Source organism: Leguminivora glycinivorella, chromosome 2, assembly GCF_023078275.1.
Source record: "Leguminivora glycinivorella isolate SPB_JAAS2020 chromosome 2, LegGlyc_1.1, whole genome shotgun sequence".
Classification (NCBI taxonomy): Eukaryota; Metazoa; Arthropoda; class Insecta; order Lepidoptera; family Tortricidae; genus Leguminivora; species Leguminivora glycinivorella.
Window position 1 is genome coordinate 11,308,298 of NC_062972.1, and position 25,675 is coordinate 11,333,972.

Here is a 25,675-nt window from a genome sequence, read left to right on the forward strand (position 1 = left end):
TTTGGCCACTTCCAGGCTGCGAACAGCGCCATCTAGTTTTAAGGCTTGTATGGGCTTTGTCAGTCCAGCACGGGAAGCATGGTCGCGCGATAGACGATAAAATAGCAGGCCGTCCCTATCGCACTATTTGTAAGTGCGATAGGGACGGCCTGATATTTTATCGTCTATCGCACGACCATGCTTCCCGTGCAGTATTAAACGTTCTTGGTAATAGCTAAGATTCTCTAAAATAGTTCGAGGTCTGACAACCTAATCCCAAGAAATGGTCTACCCACTACTGAGGCATTAGTTTTCCTGAAAGCACCTGCAATTTGACCTTTCAGCCCAGAAAAGAAATTAGCTTTTATTGGGATTACTTCTGTTTCCTTATGAAGTTTTCCTTTGTCTACAATTAAAATATATGATGTTAAATTAAAATATTGACCTCTTACACATTTACCCAATTTATTAATTAAACATACAGACTGTGTGTTTACATATGGCGCCCATTATTTCCATGTCGTGATTTATTTTAACAATTTACAATTTAAACTTAAAAGGATTATATCCGTCGTATATTGTTTTATAAAGTGGATGAAGATAGGGTATTTAATACTAACAAAATGTATTGACAATATTCATTCGTTCGAAAACGAACGCTACATTTATTTTGACATGAAAACCAACAATAGAACAGGTTAATATATTAATAACCCTACGATAGGTTCGATCGTTAATAGAGAAATGTCTTTAAACAATGAAGTACCATAGAATCAAATACCGACCCAGGAACATTACTATAATAATTTATAGAAATTTGCGTTCATCAATTTGTTTACAGTTATTTGTTTTACAAGGGGGTAAAGTTGTTTAACCGCGAGTGTAGCGAGTGGTTAAAAAAGTGGAATCCAAGTGGTGGGTTTCAAAGCACTAAGGTTAAACAAACTTTGCCACCGAGTGAAACAAAACATTTTTCACCACACCAACACGAACAAAATACTGACTATAAAACATACACTCAAATCCATCAATTTATTAAATATTTATGATTCAAAATGATCATTTGTCAGTCACGATATTTATTTTACTCTTTAAGTCTTCACAATAATTCGAATAAAAAAATAAAAAATAAATAAATAAATATTACAGGACATTCTTACACAGATTGACCGAGTTCCACGGTAAGCTCAAGAAGGCTTGTGTTGTGGGTACTCAGACAACGATATATATAATATACAAATACTTATATACATAGAAAACATCCATGACTCAGGAACAAATATCTGTGCTCATCACACAAATAAATGCCCTTACCGGGATTCGAACCCGGGACCGCGGCGTAGCAGGCAGGGTCACTACGCGCTAGGCCAGACCGGTCGTTAAAACCCTTAAACCCCTAATACCCCCCCCCCTAATAAACCCTTTCTCAACTAATATGAAAATATTTGAACACATGAACACAATCTATTGAAATAATTATCTTGAACTACAATTTCCCAGCTGTGTTTGACGGATAAGGACATATGAACCCCACGTCATATCTCAAAACTGATCTCAGAAACAGGGCTCACAGTATCTACCTAACACCTACGTCATACACCAAACAAAACTGCCCTTAGGTAGTTACTTGATTTTACTTTAGCATCACACAATCGATTGAGTTTTGAGATGAGCACAAGATCAAGGGCAAGGGTCCGCCGGAATCTGCACAATATGGGTAATGTACCGTAATTTTATTAAGTTATTATTAAGTATAACGTTTTAAGCTGCACACAAGGACGATATAATACCGGGAAAAACAAAGCCCATACAAAAAAGCGTACCCCTGAAACATATGGGACTTTTAGGCAACAAACTAGATGGCGCTGTTTCGCAGCCTAGAAGTGGCCAAAATCATATTTTCCCCATATATAGTTGCGTGTTTTTATTTTTTAGAACACGTGCTTCTTTATTTTAATATCATGATATTACGTCAATACACATTAAAACAAAACTTGTAAGCATCATCAGTGTAGTTATGATAGTATTTAATAGGTGGCACTAAAAAAATGAGGTACGATTCTTAGTAAGAAGATAGTAAATCCTCTATAAATCATCTTTGGCTGCACAATAGGAATACTTAATGATAAAAAGCGTCACTTCCACAGTTCCACAGAACACTTCCATCTTTTTAAATCGGGACCTTTTAGAACGTTGTTTTAGAAATAAGTATGTTTGGAGGGTGCTTACTCGCTTTGTGTAACATAAATGGATTAGGCTAGATAAGAACACAACGATTACCTTCACAGCAAAAGGTGGGTTAGGTTAAACCTCTAAAATAATTGGTACCTAGCGACATTAAAATTGAGGCTTGAGACTCAACGTTCTATTCTTGGCAAAGGTTTATATAAGTTCTCCATTGGCACAGCCATTGCCAAGACCCTAATGAAATTGCATTTAGTTCTGAGCTGGAATCCGCTTAAGAAACAATCAACATTTTCATAAAGCCATAGCCTTGAAGGTGTTTGTGCAGATAAGTGTGTTTTCTCTGAATATACTTTTTTAAGATGGACTGCAAAAAAAAAAATGAAGGCGGCCGGCTTAAGACCGCGTGCGTCGGGCGAAGCCCGACAGGCCGACACTTTAAGTTTGAGGGCGCCGAAGGCGCCCGGTTTAGGACCGCGTGCGCAGCCGGGCTTCGCCCGACACTGTAAGTTAGAGGGTGCCGAAGGCGCCTGGCTTAGGACCGCGTGCGTCGGGCCTCGCCCGACACTTTTAGTTAGAGGGCGCCGAAGGCGCCCGGCTTGGGAGCGAGTGCGTCGGGCTTCGCCCGACACTTTAAGTTTGAGGGCGCCTTCGGTGCCCGGCTTGAGAGCGAGTGCGTCGGGCTTCGCCCGACTCTTTAGGATGGAGGGTGCCTTTGGCGCCCAGCTCAGGACCGCGTGCGTCGGGCTTTACCCGCCACTTTAAGTTATAGGGTGTCGAAGGCGCCCGGCTTAGGAGCGCGTGCGTCGGGCTACGCCCGACACTTTAAGTTTGAGGGCGCCTTCTGCGCCCGGCTTGGAAGCGAGTGCGTAGGGCTTCACCCGACACTTTAAGTTAGAGGGCGCCTTCGGCGCCCGGCTTAGGACCGCGTGCGTCGGGCTTTCCCTGACACTTTAAGTTTGAGGGCGCCTTCGGCGCCCGGCTTAGGACCGCGTGCGTCGGGCTTCGCCCGACACTTTAAGTTAGAGGGCGCCGAAGGCACCCGGCTTGGCAGCGAGTGCGCCGGGCTTCGCCCGACACTTTAAGTTAGCGGGCGCCGAAGGCGCCCGGCTTGGGAGCGAGTGCGTCGGGCTTCGCCCGACACTTTAAGTTTGAGGGCGCCTTCGGCGCCCGGCTTAGGACCGCGTGCGTCGGGCTTTCCCTGACACTTTAAGTTTGAGGGCGCCTTCGGCGCCCGACTTAGACCGCGTGCGTCGGGCTTCGCCCGACACTTTAAGTTAGAGGGCGCCGAAGGCGCCCGGCTTGGAAGCGAGTGCGTCGGGCTTCGCCCGACTCTTTAGGATGGAGGGCGCCAAGGCGCCCAGCTCAGGACCGCGTGCGTCGGGCTTTGCCCGCCACTTTAAGTTATAGGGTGTCGAAGGCGCCCGGCTTAGGAGCGCGTGCGCCGGGCTACGCCCGACACTTTAAGTTTGAGGGCGCCTTTGGCGCCCGGCTTAGACCGCGTGCGTCGGGCTTCGCCCGACACTTTAAGTTAGAGGGCGCCGAAGGCGCCCGGCTTGGAAGCGAGTGCTAAGGGCTTCACCCGACACTTTAAGTTAGAGGGCGCCTTCGGCGGCCGGCTTAGGACCGCGTGCGTCGGGCTTTCCCTGACCTTTAAGTTTGAGGCGCCTTCGGCGCCCGGCTTAGGACCGCGTGCGCCGGGCTTCGCCCGACACTTTAAGTTAGAGGGCGCCGAAGGCACCCGGCTTGGCAGCGAGTGCGCCGGGCTTCGCCCGACACTTTAAGTTAGAGGGCGCCGAAGGCGCCCGGCTTGGGAGCGAGTGCGTCGGGCTTCGCCCGACACTTTAAGTTTCAGGGCGCCTTCGGCGCCCGGCTTAGGACCGCGTGCGTCGGGCTTTCCCTGACACTTTAAGTTTGAGGGCGCCTTCGGCGCCCGACTTAGGACCGCGTGCGTCGGGCTTCGCCCGACACTTTGTTAGAGGGCGCCGAAGGCGCCCGGCTTGGGAGCGAGTGCGTCGGGCTTCGCCCGACACTTTAAGTTAGAGGGCGCCCAAGGCGCCCGGCTTGGAAGCGAGTGCGTAGGGCTTCACCCGACACTTTAAGTTAGAGGGCGCCTTCGGCGCCCGGCTTAGGACCGCGTGCGTCGGGCTTTCCCTGACACTTTAAGTTTGAGGGCACCTTCGGCGCCTGGCTTAGGACCGCGTGCGTCGGGCTTCGCCCGACACTTTAAGTTAGAGGGCGCCGAAGGCACCCGGCTTGGCAGCGAGTGCGTCGGGCTTCGCCCGACACTTTGTTAGAGGGCGCCGAAGGCGCCCGGCTTGGGAGCGAGTGCGTCGGGCTTCGCCCGACACTTTAAGTTTGAGGGCGCCTTCGGCGCCCGGCTTAGGACCGCGTGCGTCGGGCTTTCCCTGACACTTTAAGTTTGAGGCGCCTTCGGCGCCCGACTTAGGACCGCGTGCGTCGGGCTTCGCCCGACACTTTAAGTTAGAGGGCGCCGAAGGCGCCCGGCTTGGGAGCGAGTGCGTCGGGCTTCGCCCGACACTTTAAGAGAGGGCGCCTTCGGCGCCCGGCTTAGGACCGCGTGCGTCGGGCTTTCCCTGACACTTTAAGTTTGAGGGCGCCTTCGGCGCCCGGCTTAGGACCGCGTGCGTCGGGCTTCGCCCGACACTTTAAGTTAGAGGGCGCCGAAGGCGCCCGGCTTGGGAGCGAGTGCGTCGGGCTTCGCCCGACACTTTAAATTTGAGGGCGCCGAAGGCGCCCGGCTTAGGACCGCGTGCGTCGGGCTTCGCCCGACACTTTATGTTTGAGGGCGCCGAAGGCACCCGGCTTGGCAGCGAGTGCGTCGGGCTTCGCCCGACACTTTAAGTTAGAGGGCGCCGAAGGCGCCCGGCTTGGGAGCGAGTGCGTCGGGCTTCGCCCGACACTTTAAGTTTCAGGGCGCCTTCGGCGCCCGGCTTAGGACCGCGTGCGTCGGGCTTTCCCTGACACTTTAAGTTTGAGGGCGCCTTCGGCGCCCGACTTAGGACCGCGTGCGTCGGGCTTCGCCCGACACTTTAAGTTAGAGGGCGCCGAAGGCGCCCGGCTTGGGAGCGAGTGCGTCGGGCTTCGCCCGACACTTTAAGTTAGAGGGCGCCCAAGGCGCCCGGCTTGGAAGCGAGTGCGTAGGGCTTCACCCGACACTTTAAGTTAGAGGGCGCCTTCGGCGCCCGGCTTAGGACCGCGTGCGTCGGGCTTTCCCTGACACTTTAAGTTTGAGGGCACCTTCGGCGCCTGGCTTAGGACCGCGTGCGTCGGGCTTCGCCCGACACTTTAAGTTAGAGGGCGCCGAAGGCACCCGGCTTGGCAGCGAGTGCGTCGGGCTTCGCCCGACACTTTAAGTTAGAGGGCGCCGAAGGCGCCGAAGGCGCCCGGCTTGGGAGCGAGTGCGTCGGGCTTCGCCCGACACTTTAAGTTTGAGGGCGCCTTCGGCGCCCGGCTTAGGACCGCGTGCGTCGGGCTTTCCCTGACACTTTAAGTTTGAGGCGCCTTCGGCGCCCGACTTAGGACCGCGTGCGCCGGGCTTCGCCCGACACTTTAAGTTAGAGGGCGCCGAAGGCGCCCGGCTTGGGAGCGAGTGCGTCGGGCTTCGCCCGACACTTTGTTAGAGGGCGCCTTCGGCGCCCGGCTTAGGACCGCGTGCGTCGGGCTTTCCCTGACACTTTAAGTTTGAGGGCGCCTTCGGCGCCCGGCTTAGGACCGCGTGCGTCGGGCTTCGCCCGACACATTAAGTTAGAGGGCGCCGAAGGCGCCCGGCTTGGGAGCGAGTGCGTCGGGCTTCGCCCGACACTTTAAATTTGAGGGCGCCGAAGGCGCCCGGCTTAGGACCGCGTGCGTCGGGCTTCGCCCGACACTTTATGTTTGAGGGCGCCGAAGGCGCCCGGCTTGGGAGCGAGTGCGTCGGGCTTCGCCCGACACTTTAAGTTAGAGGGCGCCGAAGGCGCCCGGCTTGGGCGCGAGTGCGTCGGGCTTCGCCCGATACTTTAAGTTAGAGGGCGCCGAAGGCGCCCGGCTTAGGTGCGCGTGCGCCGGGCTTCGCCTGACACTTTAAGTTAGAGCTTAGGACTGCGTGACACATTAAATATGAGCCTATGAGGGCGCCGAAGGCCTCTTTAAGTTGGTTTAGGACGTAACTCTGTAAGGACTCTTTAAGTAGATTTAGGACCGCGTCTACGGTATGTACAACCTCATAAAGCATACCGTATACTGATAGAGACAGTTATAGCTGGCAATCAGTATCGTGGTACCGTATTTTCTCTCTTTGTGAAAATTATAATAACTTTAGATGATTAACTAGCTTTCAATAATATATGGTCGTAGTAGAAAGTCATTCTGGCACGATGACGTAACATACCATTCGTCTAGGGTTTCCTGCAGTCTATGATACACGTCAGAATGTCAAAACAGCGTCAAACTTCATCTAGTTCTTATCATGACAATTTGCTGTACGAAATTGAGCTTTAGGTCGAAAAAATATTGCAAATCTTTAATAAAATTAATATACAAAGCAGGCAAATTTGTTTCTTTGGCAAAAGCCTTCTTGTGTAAACGCAGTCGGCGTTGCGGATTTGCAAATAGTAAATTTTTCCGAGAAATCAATGAATTATCAGGTGTAATCAAGTAAAGCTGGGAATAAAAGCTAATAATATATACATATTTGAAATGTGCTAATCAAGACCTTTCAAATGATATACAACATGTCATCCTAACTTCATTTTATTTTTTTGCTTCGTTACTTTATGACCTCTAGAGGGCGCCATGTTTCCTTTTCGGTGACGTCATATAGCCTATAACCAGCGGACGATTAAGACAATTCGAATGACGTATCGTTTGTCAAATTCTAATGAGTATGTGACAGACGGACAGACAGACGGACAGAGTCGCAAAATACGGAACCCTAAAAATACGTTTGCAGTCCGTCTTCTATTGACTCTTAATTCCATTAAATCGAATATATTTTCTATCTCTCTTGAGATCTACGATCTATTTTTTTACGGTCTGAGCAGGCTTTATTGCTGGAAATTAAATATTACACATCAATAAATCTTAGTTTCTCAGGTGGGTACATAAGATTAGAGAGACAACTTAGTTTTAATAATACTAAATAAAGAATAACACTTTGTTTGCCCGATTAATTGTATTAAATGCCATGTAGATCAGTATCACTGCGCACTATTCCAGATGCGTGCCAAGTGGAATGGCTATCCGCCAGTTTGTGACATTCTTGCACGTCGCTAAGAAAGATTAATGGTACCATAATAGTCGTTTTGCTTCTCGAACCTTCGTAAAATCTGTTAAGAGTACTTCACCAAGGTAAGAATGAAGAATGGAATCCGTATAGAAAATGTACAATGTATCCACAAAAAATATTCTTAGAGGTAAAATAGATCACCGACCTTTTACAATAGATTAAGATAAACATAATAGATAGAAACCATCTAAGTGAAATATCTTTGTAGCCGCTTGAACAGAACAAAGTGAGCGAGCGTCTGGCATTAATGATGGCAATTTGGCATTGCAAATTTCATGCAGAAATAGCTTATTCTGCCTGTACACTGCTCTTGAAATTTAGGTACCTAAACGTCGAATTATTCTAAACTTAAGAGAATTAAAAAGTAAGATGGCTGTAAAATAGGTCTTACATTATGTTTCATGTTGTTTGCTTTAGTATCTTTATTCTATTTCTGCGCCTTTTGTGCTGCATATTGTAATGAATATTCATCAGGGATCGCGGAACGGTAAACGTATACATAAGAAACAAACTGAAATTTACGGCTTTTAATATTAATGGAACCTTTAGAGAATACTTTTTTGTAGTTAATATTTATCTCTTGTAAGCTTACCTACAGTTGACACCAAAACGCTTGAGTGTTTGATATTTATGATAGTTTTCAAAATAATCTCATTATTGATTTCTTAAAAGGTACATGTTATTTATGTAACAATAATTTCATGGCTACCCAGTCGAGTTTATTGGTGTGTGCCAAACGAACAACCATTTGTCATAACATAGCATTTTGGCACGCGTTAAATGCACTGCGGATGCGGTTGTGGATGTTGGTCTTGGTGTCAAGGTAGTGTCATAACAATAAGAAGTAAATGGGCTAAATTTAGAACCCGAGGGGTATTATGATTGTTTTGAATCCGTTATTGATATGACCTATCCGCTGTCAACGTCCATTGCTACCAGAATAATCCCACTGTCCGGTGTGTCCTAAGCCCGTTGAACACGGAGATGTAATAGGCTCATTTAGACGGCGCGTAAATTCTAACACGATTTTAGGTACATTGCGGACTGTTGCGGTTACATGAAATTCAGCGCACCAATCAAATGCTTCGAAGTAATGAAACTTGTATGCGAATTTTCACTTCACGTAAATAGCCCTAACTGCATGAAACAACGTAAGCACAGCGTAGCTGGGTAGATGCTATGAGAGAGTAACACGTACTACGCATATTACCGCAATATGATGAAACTGGCATGCCAGTTGTTGCATTCGTGTAAGTAAATAGGCCCTAACAGTGAATGAGGCCGACGACGACGTGTAGAATCTGTGTATTAAATATGTGGTAGACGTAGATAAGATACGTTTTATTTTATAATATAACTCTTCTATGTACAATACAATTGACCTATTTTTTGTTATATTCTCTTTTTCTTTTTATCTTACATAGTTTATTTCATATTCATTCAAATCAGTTATTTAATACAGAGTAACAAAATAATAAATATTTTGCTTTACTTGGGAGGATACTCGTATTATAAATTCTCCTGCTGGTTCGTTACTTCCATGTAATGAAGGGCTTTGTATTTAAATATATTATGTAGAGGTATTAACTCGTAAGTTCTTCCTTTACAAAAGTTACAAATATTATTATTTTTTGTCGGTAGTATTATATCAATATGTCTTAAATAACTTGCTTACCTTTCTGCATTTTGAGTGTGTTCACCGTTTGCTGTGCTACTTACCAAGATATTGTATGAAATAGCTAAAAAGTTAATCAGAATCTCGTTTAAAAATTCAGGCAATTTTATATCTTGTCTTCTTTTAATAAATTCTCATGCAACCACTGTATTACAACAACAACACTGCAGTATGAAAAACATTTCGCACTATATCTGTAGTTAATATATTTCTATCTCGTGACAGAATTAGTATAACAGTATTACATAAATACATATGTAGTGCGAAAAGGGTTTCCATCGTATTTTTCCGAAAACTTTCTTATTTGTCACGCTAGTTCAGTCAATGTCTCGTACTGACACGTTCGTACGTTTTTGTAACAATACGAAGGCAAATCTTTTTGCAGTACCTACATCTGTGCCTATCTTTCTTGTTCGTGGTCTTCCACTGCCTTAATTAGTAGCGTTTCGTTATGTGCAATTCCGAAATTATATATTGAGATTTATTAATGTATGTATTCAGTTTGCATAGTAAGTAAAGTTTACGAGTGTTCTAGCCAATTGAAAATGGGCTATCATTAATCAAACGATATGAATGGCCTAACTGATATCTGCGCCACAGACAGAAATATTATTCGTATTACGTGTAGAACTTTCCAACACCTGGTGTAGGTACTTACTTCAGCTGTTCGAGCGTTCGCTTCGTGGACGCAACGTCAGACACAATGGAAGAATCTCTATAGAATAGATGAATAGTATTAGTTTTCGTCAGAAATTCCAACTGAAATTCGTCCTTAATTCAGACATTCTTAAATAAAATAATAATAAATTAAATGAGGTGACTGTACCGTCACTCAACTCGATTTCATATTTAATTTCATATTAGCAAACCGTTCAAATTCGTTTTGACAGTTATTAAAAGAAGCTGATTTGACTATAATTTTTAAGAAAAAAAACCGCCTTCCTTTGTGGTTCTGGTGATAAATACTTTCAAATGTTGGATTATGTTATCAATGGGGCCGTGGGGGCCAAGTGCGTTTTGCCTCTACAAGGAGCTATCTAAGCGCCTTATAGACGCTTCTGGTGACCAGAGGGCTGGTCAATACCTTGCTCAGCGGATCAGCATTGCTATCCAGCGGGGCAATGCGGCCAGCCTTCTGGGCACCTTACCCAACGAGCAAGACCTGGGCCAAATATTTTATTTATAAGTTTTATTGTAAGTTTTAATTTAAGTGTTTATTATATTATTTTTATGTTGTTTATAAATAAATGGACTTCTGTTATCAATTCGTCTGTATATTTTTTAATGTTTGTTCTTCGATATCTATATACACGTCAAAAACCTAGAGGCGGCAGTTTTCGGTAATTTTGAAGACCAAACTTCATGCTACTTCTCTATAAGTGAGTAGAGTTGCTTATTCAAATACATTTTAAGTTGTTTTACATTATATTAATTTTAAATTACTCTATTGAAAATTAATATCAGTTTCATTTCGCTAGCATAATAGTACCTGGTTCAGGCCAATTCATTATGGGACACACCACGTATCATACCTAAATAGTTCGGGGAACCTAGAATAGGGGTAAATTGCCTCAGTCGTCCGCATAATAGGAACTCATTAAAGCAATAAACTTTCAATAAAAAGACTGGAAATGGAACAACAATGTATTAAATAATAAAATTATGTCACGTAAATATATGTTTAGATAATTACTTACTAACTTATAATTATGTAACTATTATATCAAATAAATTACACATATATTTTACATCATGGCGAGTTCTGCGCATCCATAATAATTATATTGTCTTTGCGTTTTAACGGTTAAGTGTGAGTATTGAAACGTTAAATCTTTACTTAATTCTAATCACCAATGAAGTAAGTTGCAAAATTGTATGGAGAAATTATGAATGAATTCATTGATAAATTCACCATGCACTTTTGCAGCTGATACAGTATAATACAATAACCATTCATGAAGAATTTATGTATCACATTTATAACTTGCATATTCTCTAGTCTTAAAACTATTATGATTATCTAATGATGTTAAAAAAATATACAGGAGGCGTATTCTAATCGTACCGAGTAAATCGTAATCGGATCTGTTAATATAATTTGATTACGCGACTAGGTACAATATAGGTAACACCTTATTACAAATATTGTACAAAATATAGAAGTCAACAATCGTTGGTCAGTATGCAAAATATGTAATGATTTATATTTAAATAAGAACATCCATTTGCACTGTGGTTGCACATCTACTTTGTAGACATCTTTTATATCACATCGTTACACAGATTTATCTAGGTTTCATTTATTTCACGAGGCGGACAAGTTTCATAATGCGATTGTTATGTGCTCTAAAATAGATATCCATTTTAAATCGTTTCCAAATGAAGGTATAATTATATCGGCAGATTAATTGTATCATAAGGGAACAAATTTTCCATGTTTACGGCGTTACGCCCACGTTTTCTTCTGAACTTAGCGCAGAATTCTTCAGACGAACCCGAGCGTAGCGAAGTAGTTATTTGTTTTCTAAAGGGGAAAAATTTTTGTTTAACTGCACGTGCCAATATTGATATACCATCTGCCATTCAATACATTCTGAACTTATGTGCCTGTTTGTCTATCTACTCGTTGCTGCTTATTCAATTTGTCAATTGATGTAGGTAGATACCTAACGAAGAGGTACCTATACTAGTTATAGAACTGAGATTTTAGATGTAATTTGAAAGTTATACATAGGCAGTTGTGTACATGTGTAAAAATATTATTCTATATTTTACAGATTGCTATGAGAATATCGTGTTCACTCAAAAATGTCCTACTTTATTTGACAACCGTGAGAAAAGTAGCACTTTGTCCTTTTGTGTGCAAAGTAATCTAATGGAAATTTGGTAAGCGACAGCTGGTAACATTGAATGACAACTTACATCGTTACGCCTTGAAATGAAATAACATGTTAGAAATTAATTTTAATGGTTTGTTTTGATATTGCTTGTTCTTCTCGTTTAAGCATATGTACGAGTACCTACTACAACGAGTGCAAACAGTCATTCCAAAGAAATCAACTCAAAATATATGAAATATTGCGCAACTTATTATATAATATATATATTATAGCCACGGTTGATTTTAAAATAATGAAACTTTGACAGTTAATATGAGTCAAATGGTCATTAGTCCAAAGCACAGTATAAGGACGACTCAGTAATAATTCTTCTAACAAATTTTGCGCCGCGCGGTTAGTTCTTGAGTAGCGCTCTGCGCGAGCGAGGTGCAGAGAGTACATGCAGAACCGGATGATGCCGGTCGCGTCAGTAAGCGCAGCGCTGCGTGGCGCTGCCAAGGTCGCGCTTGGCGCGTGCGACAGAGCCAAATACCGATCGCGGTAGATTAACTACTGAGTCGGCTTTATACTGTGTCCAAAGGCTCGTTATTTATCATGGAATTATAAAATAAAAACACGAAAATATAATCGCGCGTATCAAATAACGTAGAATGTAGCAAAGGGCCTGCCGTGAACCACGTTCGGGGTGTTGCCTCCCTGTTCAGTTAAAAATGAATTAAATTTACAGAAAACACATCCAACGTGGTTCGTGGTAGACCATCAGTATTGTTAACAGGCTAGGTACCCTAGCTAAAAGTCACAATAAAATTTTACTTACGCTTATCGTAAGCGTATCGTAGCTAGCTTAGCTAGCATTTCGTAGTTAGCATTTCTATCGCCACGTAGCGTCAACGATTGTCACCTAAGCTAGGCACTGCACTACAAGTCTTTACAGGGGGTCGTCGCAAACGCTGTCGGCATCTCGCGCGCCAGTTGGGTTCATCCTCACAGCGTTGCCGTTGGTTGCGGTCACCACTGCTGTGTCTCTTGAGAGCCCTGGCGACACAAATACGCTGTTCAAGAATGATTCTTGTTCAAACAGCCCGGACGCGGGTCGGACTGTCCAACACTTCGTTACTTACATAAGGCGTGAAATACACACAAGCGACGTAAGACGTGGAACGGACGCGTACCTGCACCGCGCTGATTGAGTGTAATTTAAAAAACGTCTCCTCAGTACATTTTGTATAGGAAAACGTAAGACGCAAGACATAAGACGCGTCTTACGACTCACGCCTTATAAGACGTAAGACGCGTCTAACGTCTTACGCCTTATAAGATGTAAGACGTCTTATGTTTGAGTCTTAAGCCTTCCCTATACAAAATGTACTGAGGAGACGTTTCTTAAATTACACTCAAGCGACGCGGCGCAGACACGCAAGCGCGTCCGTTCCACGTCTTATGTCGTGCGTCGCTTGTGTATTTCAGGCCTAATGGGGCTTCGGTGGTCATGAGGTGCTTTATATGGAAAATGAAGCAAAGGGCACTCCGGCTCGGTCACAGCCCGGTTTAATGAGAGTTATCCTTCAAGGATGTCACCTTAGAAAGAAAATTTAAATGATGGGGAAGGCCGCGGGGACGGTTGAAACGGTACGATCATTTAAGAAAATCTGTAATAATTAAAAACGGTAAGTATCTTTATTGTAGGCCAGGCAAAAAATGTGCTGATTGATGGTGATGAGGTAGAGGGGAACGTTGCTTGACGAAGGTTTCATAAAAGAGAAAAGATTATGCAAAGTAAACTGCGTGACGCTGCCGATGTTGGCCCTTGGTAATATGATTTTAATAATGTAAATATACTTAATTCAAAAAATATCTTTACTCAGAGCAAAGCGCCTGTTTGATGGCGATTTTGGGACGTTGTCTAAATATCCGCATTGATAGATGTAATAACATTTTATTTTTATGATAGATTAATAAGTTTTTTTTTACCCGCACTAGTTCGCAATTTTTTTGTCCGTCCGAAACTTTAAAGGGTCATAGATACTGAAAAATGTCGTACTATTCACGTGAGAATAATTTATACATATTCTATTCAAAACAAAAATCGAATTTTGTAAGGAATCGTTCCTATATGTATAAAAAAAAACACATTTGGATTAAGATTTTCAGTTGTTGCTATTATATTTAACGGCATTACAAAACAGAGATAGAGAAAGAGAGACAACATAGGTACTTATAATACCTACAGTGCTTGAGTATATGATAAGTTATATAGTACCTTTCTATCGCTATTCTCTGAAAAAGTTTTAACACTGAAATGATTTTAGTAAATCCAAAAATAACTTCTAAAATTCACTTTTTTAAAACTCCGCAATACTGACGACTCTTAAATAACCTTCGTTATTTCCAGTTCCATTTTCAGCCTTTAATATCAAAAAAGCACATTTTTATACTATTTTACGAGAATCACTGGATCCAAAAACGTCAGATATTATTATTACTAGTATCAGATTTTCATTTTAATAAAATCAGATAGTGAATAACTGTACTGTACATTTCTGATGGCAATTCAAATTTGATTAAAACTGCAGTAATGCATTTCGCTTGTGGATATTCAAATCAATATAGTTAGTTATCAAATTAAGTTGACATTATTATAATCGAATGAGTCTAGTGAAGCGGGTTATTTAATTATCCTATACATTTACAATTTCGAATACTTTCTACTTCTACCATCATTGATTTATTTTTATGCTTCACTCAAGTAAGAACTTTGCGAAAAGATGACGCTTGGTATCAATATGTATGAAGGGCACTTTGCACACATGTTTTTTATGGCATCATGCAAAAGGCCGTTGAAAGTACTCGCTCGAAGCGCTCTGAGTGTGGACGCATTGATAATTGCTATTAGTTTGTTTACGGTGCACGGTAAATTATACGTAATGGTGCAGTGTAAAGAGTGTAAAGCGTTTGTGTCAACTTCGAAGGAAGATACCATCAAGTGCAAAGGAGGATGTGATGGATATTTGCATAAGAAATGTGCGAAGAAGGTGGGCCCAAAAGATATGTGTAAAGAGTGTGTAAATAGAGGCTCACCTATAATACCCAGAATTTCTTTGGAACCTGGAAACCTCACGGTGGAGACCTTACTGAAGGAGGTAAACCAAAAGCTAGAGGTAGTCTTCAACATTGAAAATAAGTTGAAAGAGATGTCGGAGCAGATAGATTTGTACTCCGAACGTTATGGGGAGCTAATGGAGTTCAAAGAAAAAGCAGAAAATAAAATTATCGCGCTAGAGAGAAAAAATGTATATCTACAAAAGTGTAATGCCGCACTGGAGGAGAGAGTAGAAATACTAGAACAAAAAGAGAAGGAGAAAGTAATTGAGTTGGCCTGCGTTGATGAGGTCGAAAATGAAAAGCTGGAAGGCGTAGTAGCATCCATTGCCCAAAAGTTGGAGCTTAAAACCGACGACATCGAGCAAATCCGTAGAGTGGGTGCCCCGAAGAAGAAGGTAGACGCAGAACACAGCGATAAACAGGCCCGCGCGCGGCCGATAGTTGTTACTATGCGCACCAAGGCGGCCCGCGACCAATGGATAAACAAGCGCAAGACCCATCTCACTAACGGTGCAGTATTTGGAAATAATAATACAAAAAGGATCTACATCAATGAGGATATGACTAAGTTCAAACGCCAATTATTTTGGTCCGCCAAGAACCAGCTAAAGCCTACATATAGTTATGTGTGGTTCCAGAAGTCTAACATATTAGTGAGGAAGAGTGAGTCAGAAAAGAAAATTTATAATATAAAGTCTGAAGAGGACATTAAAGTCCTAATTGATAACATTGAAAATACCGCAGAGTAAACAGTATTACTGAGCGCTTACACACTACTTTATTTTCAATAGGTATTAATATTTATTTTGTGATGAACAGAACTTTCGATTTTTTAGATGAGGAGATGGAATATATTAGATACGATAGCAGAACGCTATGGAGTTATAATATCACGAATAAAACAGAGGAGTTGGATATAATACACTTGAATATTAGGTCACTCAGAAAGCAGTTTGGTGAGCTCCTTGTCTTATTGAAACAATGTGACGACAAAATAGACTTAGTTATATTATCTGAAGTAAATGTGAGGGAGGAAGAACTGTCATTTTATTCTATACCAGGATATAATTTGCATTCTAACACGAGAGAAGAAAGTAGAGGAGGGGGATTATTAATATATGCAAAAAACAACCTTGATTTTACTGCGGATAAAAAGCATACCATATCGTCGGAAATGTTACATGGAAAGTTAAGGATCAAGGATAAAATAGTTCATGTGTTCTCTTTTTATAGACCGCCTAGTTCTAACAAGCTAAGGTTTGTGGAAGAAGTAAGAGACCTACTCAAGCAGATCACCCCAAATGAGGACGTAATCGTTATCGGGGATATGAATCTAGATCTATCAAACGACATGAATACCATTGTTACAAAATACAAAACCATGTTGTGTGAATACGGTCTCCAGTGCGCTATTCCGTCAACAGAGATAACGCGCGAGGCGATAGTTGATGGAATGCTACAGTCGTCGTGCATCGACCATGCATGGGTGCGAAGGCGCAGTGTAACGCGCGCCGCCGCACACATGCTCACCTGTAAGTTATCCGACCACCACATGATAGGTATACGTCTGGATATAGTTGCAAGCAATAATGACCCGAATGTGCGCGAGTGCCGTTATATGTTAAATAACCGTAAAATAGTAGATCAGCTGAAAATAATTAACTGGTCTGACATGTTAACAATAGATTGTCCATTAATGCTGTATGAGAAAATATGTATTGTTTTTAGCAACATTTATAATAAGGCATTAACACAATGTAAACAGGAAAATAAACGAGAATCTCAACCATGGATAAATAAAGGGCTAGAAAGTATGATTGACCAGAGAGATAAATTATTTAGAATTTGGAAACGCAACCCTAAAAATATGAATTTAAGACTTGAGTACACGCGGTACAGAAATAAATTAAATAAAATTATAAATGCTGCTAAGAACAAGTTTAGGCAAAATGAAATTATGAAGTGTGAGGGTGACTTTCGAAAAATATGGGGCAAAATTAATAATTGGATGGGTCGAAATAAGGGAAATGTAGACAGCACGATTATGAAATATTTAGGGAAAACTGATAATATTGAAAATATCTGTAACCACTTTTCAAGGACATTTACCCAGGAAATTGTAAATTTAAAGCATAATTGTAATCACAAGTTCCTAGATAGGAATTCGTATGTAAACCAGAGTAATGTGTCTTTTAGATTTAAAAATGTAAATGGCAGCGATGTCGAAAAAATTATTGATAAATTGAGTTATGGCAAAGCACCTGGTATTGATAAGATTAGAGTACAGGACATTAAATATGTTAAAAAGGACTTAAGCGTAGTTTTAGCCAAATTTATTAATCTCTGTATGTCAAAAGGTTTATATCCAGAACAATTAAAGAAATCCTTAATTAGGCCAATTTTCAAGCAGGGCTCTCATTTAGATTATGCGAACTATAGGCCAATTGCTATCCTACCTGTTATAAATAAAATTGTAGAAAAAGCTGTCGTAGAACAAGTGAGCTCTTTTTTAGAACATTTTAATATAATATCGCAAGCTCAGCATGGCTTTAGGAGGGGAAGGAGTACCGCGACGGCCTTGACCCAGTTCTCTAATTATGTTAACAAAAGCCTTGGCGGCGGACAACAGGTAATTGCTTTATTTATTGACTACAAAAAAGCATTCGACACTTTGGATCACGAGCAGCTGTTGCAGGCGATGGATGAGTGTGGCATAAGGGGGCCTACGAACGCATGGCTGCGTGAGTACCTAAGCAATAGGACCCTACGCACGGCCATAAACGGGGAGTCCGGGGCGGACGCTGACGTCACGCTCGGCGTGCCGACCGGTTCTGTATATGGGCCGGTCGGGTACATCATGCATGTGAACAGCGTGGCCAACGTGGTGCAAAACTGCACGGTCTACATGTATGCGGACGATATGTGCCTGTTGTTCGCCGGCAAGGACGTTATTGAAATGGTGGACAAAGTGCAGAGGGATTTTGATAATGTCACGAAATGGGCCCATGACAATGGAATAATATTAAACTTAAATAAAACAAAATGTATGCATATATTTTCACCATATAACAGAGTAGCAAAAAATGTAACAGATAGAGATATTAATGTCATAGGGCATTCATATGAATGTTTTCATAATAACAACTTTAATTGTACATGTAAGAAATTAGAAGTAGTAGATAAATTTAAGTATTTAGGATTGTTAATTGACAAGCACTTCAATTGGAAACCTCACATTAATCAACTATGCAATAGGCTCAGGTCAATTCTAGGTCAGTTTTACCATCTAAATCTAGTTGTAAACAAACGCACTTTGCGCATTGTCTACCACGCACTCGCTGACGCATTAATAAGCTATGGACTCAGCTGCTACGGACTTACTTTTAAAACATATTTGGATCAAATAAAGCTGCTTCAGATAAGATTGTTGAAATATTTAGTCAGTTATAAAACTAGGAAAAAACACAGGCATAATTATGATGTACTATTCTCAACATGCAAGATTCTTCCCGTACACTGTAAAGCTATATACCTAAATGTATTAAATAGTTATTACACTAATGATTATAAATTGCCGAAAATAAGTAAAAGGAATACTAGGTCTGCTATGAAGCCGAGTCTAATACAACCATCAGCAAAAAATTATTATGGGAAAAGAGCAAAAGAATATATGATACCCAAGATTTATAATGAATATTCTTTTCTATTGAGAACGCCTAAAATCAGTATAGGTAGTTTAAAATCAAAATTGAAAGAAATTTTACTGCAAAAATATGAAAGTTAACTATTAAGCACCTTACTTATTTTCGGATGTTAGCTAGTGCCTACCTATAATTGTAAAAATAAGTATACCTAACTGAGTCTTCCAATGACTCGTCGCATAAGATTAATTTTTTTATTTTATTTTATTTTTCTGTTTTTGTTTATTATTGTATCTACCTAAGTTTACAGCTACGCTGTCTCGCATGATAAGATTAAGATATGAAAGCATAAGTAAGTATTTTAAATGTAATTTGTCATTACTTAACATAAAGTAACCTGTTACTGGACAAATAGTGTACCTACATACCTTTACTTTATAGAAATAGATTGAGCGCAACGCCAACAAACTGCTCCGCAGTTTGGCGAAACATTAATGTAAGGTACCCAAATTGTAATTTTTGATAAAACAATAAAAAAAAAAAAAAAATTTATTTTCTTAACGAGGTATTTATGTTGAGCAAAATACACAAGCAGAATGTTAAAAAAATCAGTAATCCCTAAGCACCCTAAGGACTTCAACCATTGTTTGACAAATTAATGTTTTTGTCAGGATAAAACGTAGCTTTTATCCCTTTTTCTTGTCAATTTCTTGCAATGTAATCTACAAAACATCATTTCATGCCATCTTTTTGTACGTCTAAGAAATACCGTTATTTTGTTCAACCAGGTACAAAAGGGTCAATTCCAGTCTTGTCTTTTCAAGTGGTATATCAACATTATGATAATGTTGTCGCGCTACTTGAGCCCACAATTTAGGTAGATAAATAGTAAATACCTATTTATTTTTAAATATTTATCTCAATTATTTTATGCGGGTTACATATAATTAAATCAAACGTGTAGGTATGTATGTATCAACTTGTTGATAAAAAGTTTAATACATATAAAATAAATAAATAAATAAATATTATAGGACATTCTTACACATATTGATTGAGCCCCACGGTAAGCTCAGGAAGGCTTGTGTTGTGGTTCAAGTTTTAACTTTTTTCAGTTTGGCCATATTAATCAAAAAAGTTCTATTTCATCACATCTTAAGATAAAAAAACTCTTATAAATACAAAAAAAACAAAAACTTTATTTCTGGCCGGGATTCGAAACCCTGACACCCGCGATGAGCCTGCGAACATTAGACCAACCTCTGACGACCGATGTCGGCCGGCAAAATTAACGATCATATTTTGCGTTTACTAACTCGAAAGAATAACGCATGAAAACTCGAAAATTCGCGTTTTCCGCGATCTAAGGCTGAGCTAGATTGATTTTTCACCCCCGATAATCCCCACATAACAAATTTCAACGAAATCGTTAGAGCGGTTTCCGAGATCTTCGGTAAATATATATAGATAAATAAATATACAAGAATTGCTCCTTTAAAGGTATAAGAAAGATAAATCCTATGTAAGGTACAGCGGGGCAAATCACGACTGGGAGGCAAATATGTATAACTGATCCATTTTTTCCTTCTTGTACGATGTTTTTAACCACCGCCTCAAATTTCTCAACGAAGGTGGTTCTCAATTCGTCTGTATGTTTTTTAACCGCCGCCTCAAATCTCTCAAGGAAGGTGGTTATCAATTCGTCTGTTTCTTTTTAATTTTTTTTATGTTTGTTCCACGATATCTCCGTCGTTACTGAACCGATTTAAAAAAAATGTTTTTGATTGAATGTATATGCATACAGATTGGTCCCATTTTTCTCAGAACCCAATTCTAATGATAGGATTCTGCAGAAACCGAGGGAACTCCTCAAATCTTAAAGGCATATGGTGATTTTTGTGTTTTTAAAGGAACCGCATGTATTTACGTACGGAACAGTGACATTTGGTGCAGTGGAACTGCTGATGATGGTCAGAACGGAACTCCTCAAATCTGAACGGCACACTTATAGTGACTTTGGTATTTTTATAAGAACAGCATGCACTTACGTCCAGAACAGTGACATTTGGTGCAGTGGAACTGCTGATGAAGATCAGAACGGAACTCCTTAAATCTGAACAGTAAACCTACATGTAAACCTTCCTCTACAATCACTCTATCTATTAAAAAAAACCGCATCAAAATCCGTTGCGTAGTTTTAAAGATTTAAGCATACATAGGGACAGAGAAAGCGACTTTGTTTTATACTATTGTAGTGATGGTTGTTAAGCATATTGAGTTTTCAAGTCAAATTTTGTCAAGCTTCGATTTATCGGATTCATGAGGAATTGAGGAAACTCCTCAAACCTTAACGGTACACGTATATTCATTTGTGTTGCCATCAAATAATTAAAGCATTAAAAGTAGTTTTAAAAAAATCCTATTGGGTTGGTAAGAAAGTAATGAGCGATCGATTGAATTCCACATAAAAATTTTGAGAGAGTTCTAAAATCTTCTATGGTCGAAAGTATATAAAGGGCGAGTCGCGCAGTTTCTCGTCAGTCATTCACTAGCTGTCGCCGAGCTAATAAAAGGAAGAAAATGGACGAATTAAAAGTGCATGTAAGGCATTGCTTACTATACGAATTTCAGTCTGGCCATTCAGCCGCCGAAGCAGTGCGTAATATATGTCAGCGTGTTGCTCCTGAAGTTGTGTCTGAGGCCACGGCGAAACGATGGTTCCAGCGGTTTCGTAGTGGCGACTTTTCATTATCAGATCAACCTAAGTCTGGTCGACCGGTGAAGATTGATGTAGCCAAATTAAAAACCTTAATTGAAGGAGATCCGAGGCTAACGAGTCGTACTCTTGCTATCGAGTTAGGCTGCTCTCATGTCACTATAGAAACAGATTTACACGAGTTGGGAAAAAACTACAAATACAGTGTTTGGATACCGCACGAACTTGATAGAGATCAACTAAACCGCCGTGCCGATATCTGCATACAACTTCTGTCTTTTCGCCGCACATTCAACTGGTTGGACCATCTTATCACTGGAGATGGAAAATGGGTCTTATATATAAATCACACACGCAAACGTCAGTGGCTAGCTCCAAACGAAAAAGGAATAGAGGCACCAAAAACAGAGCCTCACCCGAAAAAAGTTATGCTGTCCGTTTGATGGGATATTCATGGTATTATTCACTGGGAACTCCTACCAAGTGGAATGACTGTTACCGCATCAGTATACTGTAATCAGCTTGAAAATTTAAACCAAAAAATCTGTCAGAATCGTTAACAGCATGCTAAAGTTTTTTTCTTACACGACAATGCTCGCCCACACATTGCAAAAGTGACTCGGCTAAAGCTATTGGAGCTAGGTTGGAAAGTGATACCTCATCCACCGTACTCTCTAGACTTGGCACCTACGGATTACGCATTGTTCAGATCGCTAAGCAATGCCTTGAATGAAAAAAAGTTCGATGATCAAGCCCATCTACGACAGTATATAGCTGAGTTTTTTGAATCTAAACCTAAGAACTTCTTCGCCGATACTATTCATTCTTTACCAGAACGATGGAGACAAGTAGTAGATAACGAAGGCCGTTAAATTTTTGATAAATGATTAAAATAATAAATTAAATAAAAATTACAATATTGGTTATGATTCGCTCATTACTTTCTTACCAACCCAATATAATCCAATAATTATTCTTTAATGTTATGTTTGAATATGTATGTGGAAATCATAATATTCAAGAGTACTAATGCCTACTTCCTATCCACTTCAGCACGGGAAGCATGGTCGCGCGATAAATGATAAAACATATATACATATTTCTACATAATCCAACATTCGCAAAGGCGGCGGCTTTTTTCCTTAAAAATTATCATTATTAAATAGAGTGTCCACCGGTTCTAAATGGTAGGCGTGTTTAGTGGATACATGTAGAACTCAACATCATTAGTCTAATAATGGAAAAAATGGATCAGTTACGGCCGCCGCAGTCGAGATTGGCCCTGCTATACATGATTTGCCTTACAAACAATAAAACAAGCGACGGCATACATGATTCTACAAAAGCCACAAAAAAGCAAAATCATGTCAGATACATACCGCGTGGAGTAACCGACCGAGACAGGTTGCTCCGCCGGGGCGAGTGTCATACGCGGCTGAAGAACGAGGCGTCGCGAAAGTGCCTCTGGCTGACTGAAACAAAACTTGAGTAAACGATCCCAAAGGAATATACACACGACATGGGATGTAAAGTGTTACCCAATATTATGTTTAATAAAGATTTGGAATTTGTACCTATTCTATATAGTTGTTACTTAGGTTGTCGTTTTAACTTACCTACATAGGTAAGTACCTACAGGCAAAAGTGTATTATTAAGGGCTTGTTGGATTTGTAGGAATGTACAATTTTAGCACATTGGTATGATAACTTTACATTAAGAATATCCTTCGCCTGAAATAAATATATTAATATTTTTTTGATTCGCATCCACAGAACGTGTGGTCTCATGGTCTATTCGCAACGCAACTGCTCCCTTCATTTTCGGTACCTACAGGGTAGTAAGTAATTACAAAGTAATTAGTAAAAACGAAGGAAAGTGCATATGAAACACAAAATGGAAACAAGGGACAATCGCCGTGAAATTTATTCTAGAAACGTTATTTGCTAACTAGCCAGTAAAAAATTGTGCGACGAAAATGATTCACTGCCAAGCTCGTTTTAAGAAACGCTGTTTTACACAAAAAATGACAAATTGTGTGTTGTTTCAGAGGCTCAACGCGGTGCTAATAATAGTTAGATACATTAAATTATCATCATCCACCTTGCCTTATCCCGGCATTTGCCACGGCTCATGGGAGCCTGGGGTCCGCTTTGACAACTAATCCCAAGATTTGACGGTACTTCCAAGATATATTCAATCATAACGGTGTATAATTATGAAATAAAATAAAAAAGTACCGTGAAATCTACGAATATGATGATGATGACGATGTGATACTGTTATCCCTCTTACAAGTAGGTACATATAATAAAACAAAAAATTGTAACCATCTAATAAAGAAGACCCTTTTAATAAGTACAAATTGTTAGTATATACTCGCTACCGAAACTTTCATAGATCCCTTCTCAGAAAATTAAAGTCTGAATATGACAATCAAGAATTAGCCAAGCATAAAAACTGCCCTAAAAAGATCTGGAACTCAATTAGACGTATCACACATAGCAATGCAACCTTTAAGTCCTCTGACGATCTCCTTAAAATGAAACCCACAATTTCCGAGTCCCTTGACGTATGTAACACGCAGTTCTCAACAGTCGGCTCAAAACTAGCTGAGGTTATACTTCAGAAACTAAACACCAGTCAAGAAAACCTAGCGTCGAAAGTAGTCACTGCGAAAAATAATAGCTTCTCTGGCTCCTTTTGTATTGAACCTACTGACCCGAACGAAGTTCAAAGTCTTATAGACAGACTGGACATTAACAGTGCCGCTGGTCAAGATGGTGTTAGTAACTTACTTTTGAGATATATTGGTGATATTGTATCTCTCCCACTTTCGTCGATATTCAACCTTAGTTTCGCATCTGGCTCGTTCCCCCAGGATTGGAAAACTGCGGCAGTAGTTCCAGTACATAAAGGAGGGCCTACTAATACTCCGAACAATTACCGTCCGATCTCACTTCTTGGAGCTTATTCCAAAATACTCGAACGTCTGGTAAACAAGCGTCTTGTCAAATTCTTAGAAAAAAATCAACTCCTCTCCGACCGTCAATTTGGCTTTCGACAAGGAAATCTACCGAGGAAGCTGTAAAAAAATTGACCGATACTGTCGTCTCACATCTTGATGACGGCAAAGGTTGTATAGGTATATTTCTCGATTTGGCGAAAGCTTTTGACACGGTGTCAATCCCAATACTACTAAGAAAACTGGAAGCCTTTGGGATCCGTGGCAAATCTTTGGATTGGTTTTCTAGCTATCTTACGGGTAGAAGCCAGCACATAAGAATCAGTAACGTCGTGAGCACTGTGAAACCTGTATCATTCGGCGTTCCTCAGGGCAGCATACTAGGACCTACATTATTTATTTCTTACATTAACGACATCATGTCCCTAAAGCTCAAAAACTGTGATTTTTTCTGTTATGCCGATGACACAGCCTTGGTGTTTCATGCTGACTCGTGGCGAGATACTTATGAATTGGCTTCGGCAGGTTTGCAACAGCTATTTGTTTGGCTAAACCAAAATCTTTTAACTCTGAACGCTGACAAAACTAAATTCATAGGATTTCATAAAACAGCTGCATCATATCCTCCTTCCGCCTTTTCATGTCTTAAAATCCACAGCCACTCTTGCATAGCATCACCTAACTCTCATCTTTCCGTCTGTCCTTGTGCCACTATAAATAGAACCAGTTCACTCAGATATTTGGGCGTTATAATTGACGAAAACCTTAATTTTAAAAAACATATTTTAGTGACGGCTGGTAGGGTTCGCAAACTAATATATACCCTGAAAATCTTACGAGAGGTTGGGGATTTTCACCTGATTCGAATGATGTACATGGCTCTATGCCAGACTGTTTTAAACTATTGCATACTCGCATGGGGTGGCTCATGATTACTTTAGAGCGAGCTCAAAGGGCTGTTCTGAAGGTATCTTTGGGATTGCCCCGCCGATTTTCTACTACAGAACTTTTCACAAAAGCACACGTACTAAGCGTTCGTAGGTTATTCTTACTGCGTGCTTCCCTATATGTACACTCGATGGTCTGTCATGAGTCTGTTTCTGACAAATTAGCTTTGTCCCAAAAGAGAGTCTACCAAATCCCTATACCTCTTGTTAGATCTACTTTTGCGATGAGATTCTCAGGTTTCCTCTTTCCGCATATATATAATAATTTAATAAAAAACTGCGATATAAGACACTGCAACCCATCTGAAGCAAAAAGGCATATCCAAAGGAAGCTATTCTCG

General features: G+C 40.8%; 1 protein-coding gene across 2 annotated transcripts in view; it reads right to left on the reverse strand.

The window, feature by feature from the left end:
* Positions 1–12,239: 12,239 nt before the first annotated feature.
* Positions 12,240–25,675, reverse strand: part of LOC125238297 (tachykinin-like peptides receptor 86C) — a 91,493-nt gene continuing 78,057 nt past the window's right edge. The window contains exons 9-11 of one of the 2 annotated variants that reach the window (XM_048145589.1): positions 23,041–23,056; positions 22,804–22,896; positions 12,240–13,000 (exon numbers count right to left, since the gene is read on the reverse strand). In XM_048145589.1, coding sequence (XP_048001546.1) covers positions 12,853–13,000; positions 22,804–22,896; positions 23,041–23,056 — 257 coding nt within the window. In that variant the 3' untranslated portion in view covers positions 12,240–12,852. The remainder of the gene's footprint in view (positions 13,001–22,803; positions 22,897–23,040; positions 23,057–25,675) is intronic. The other variant, XM_048145596.1, reaches the window with a different exon arrangement.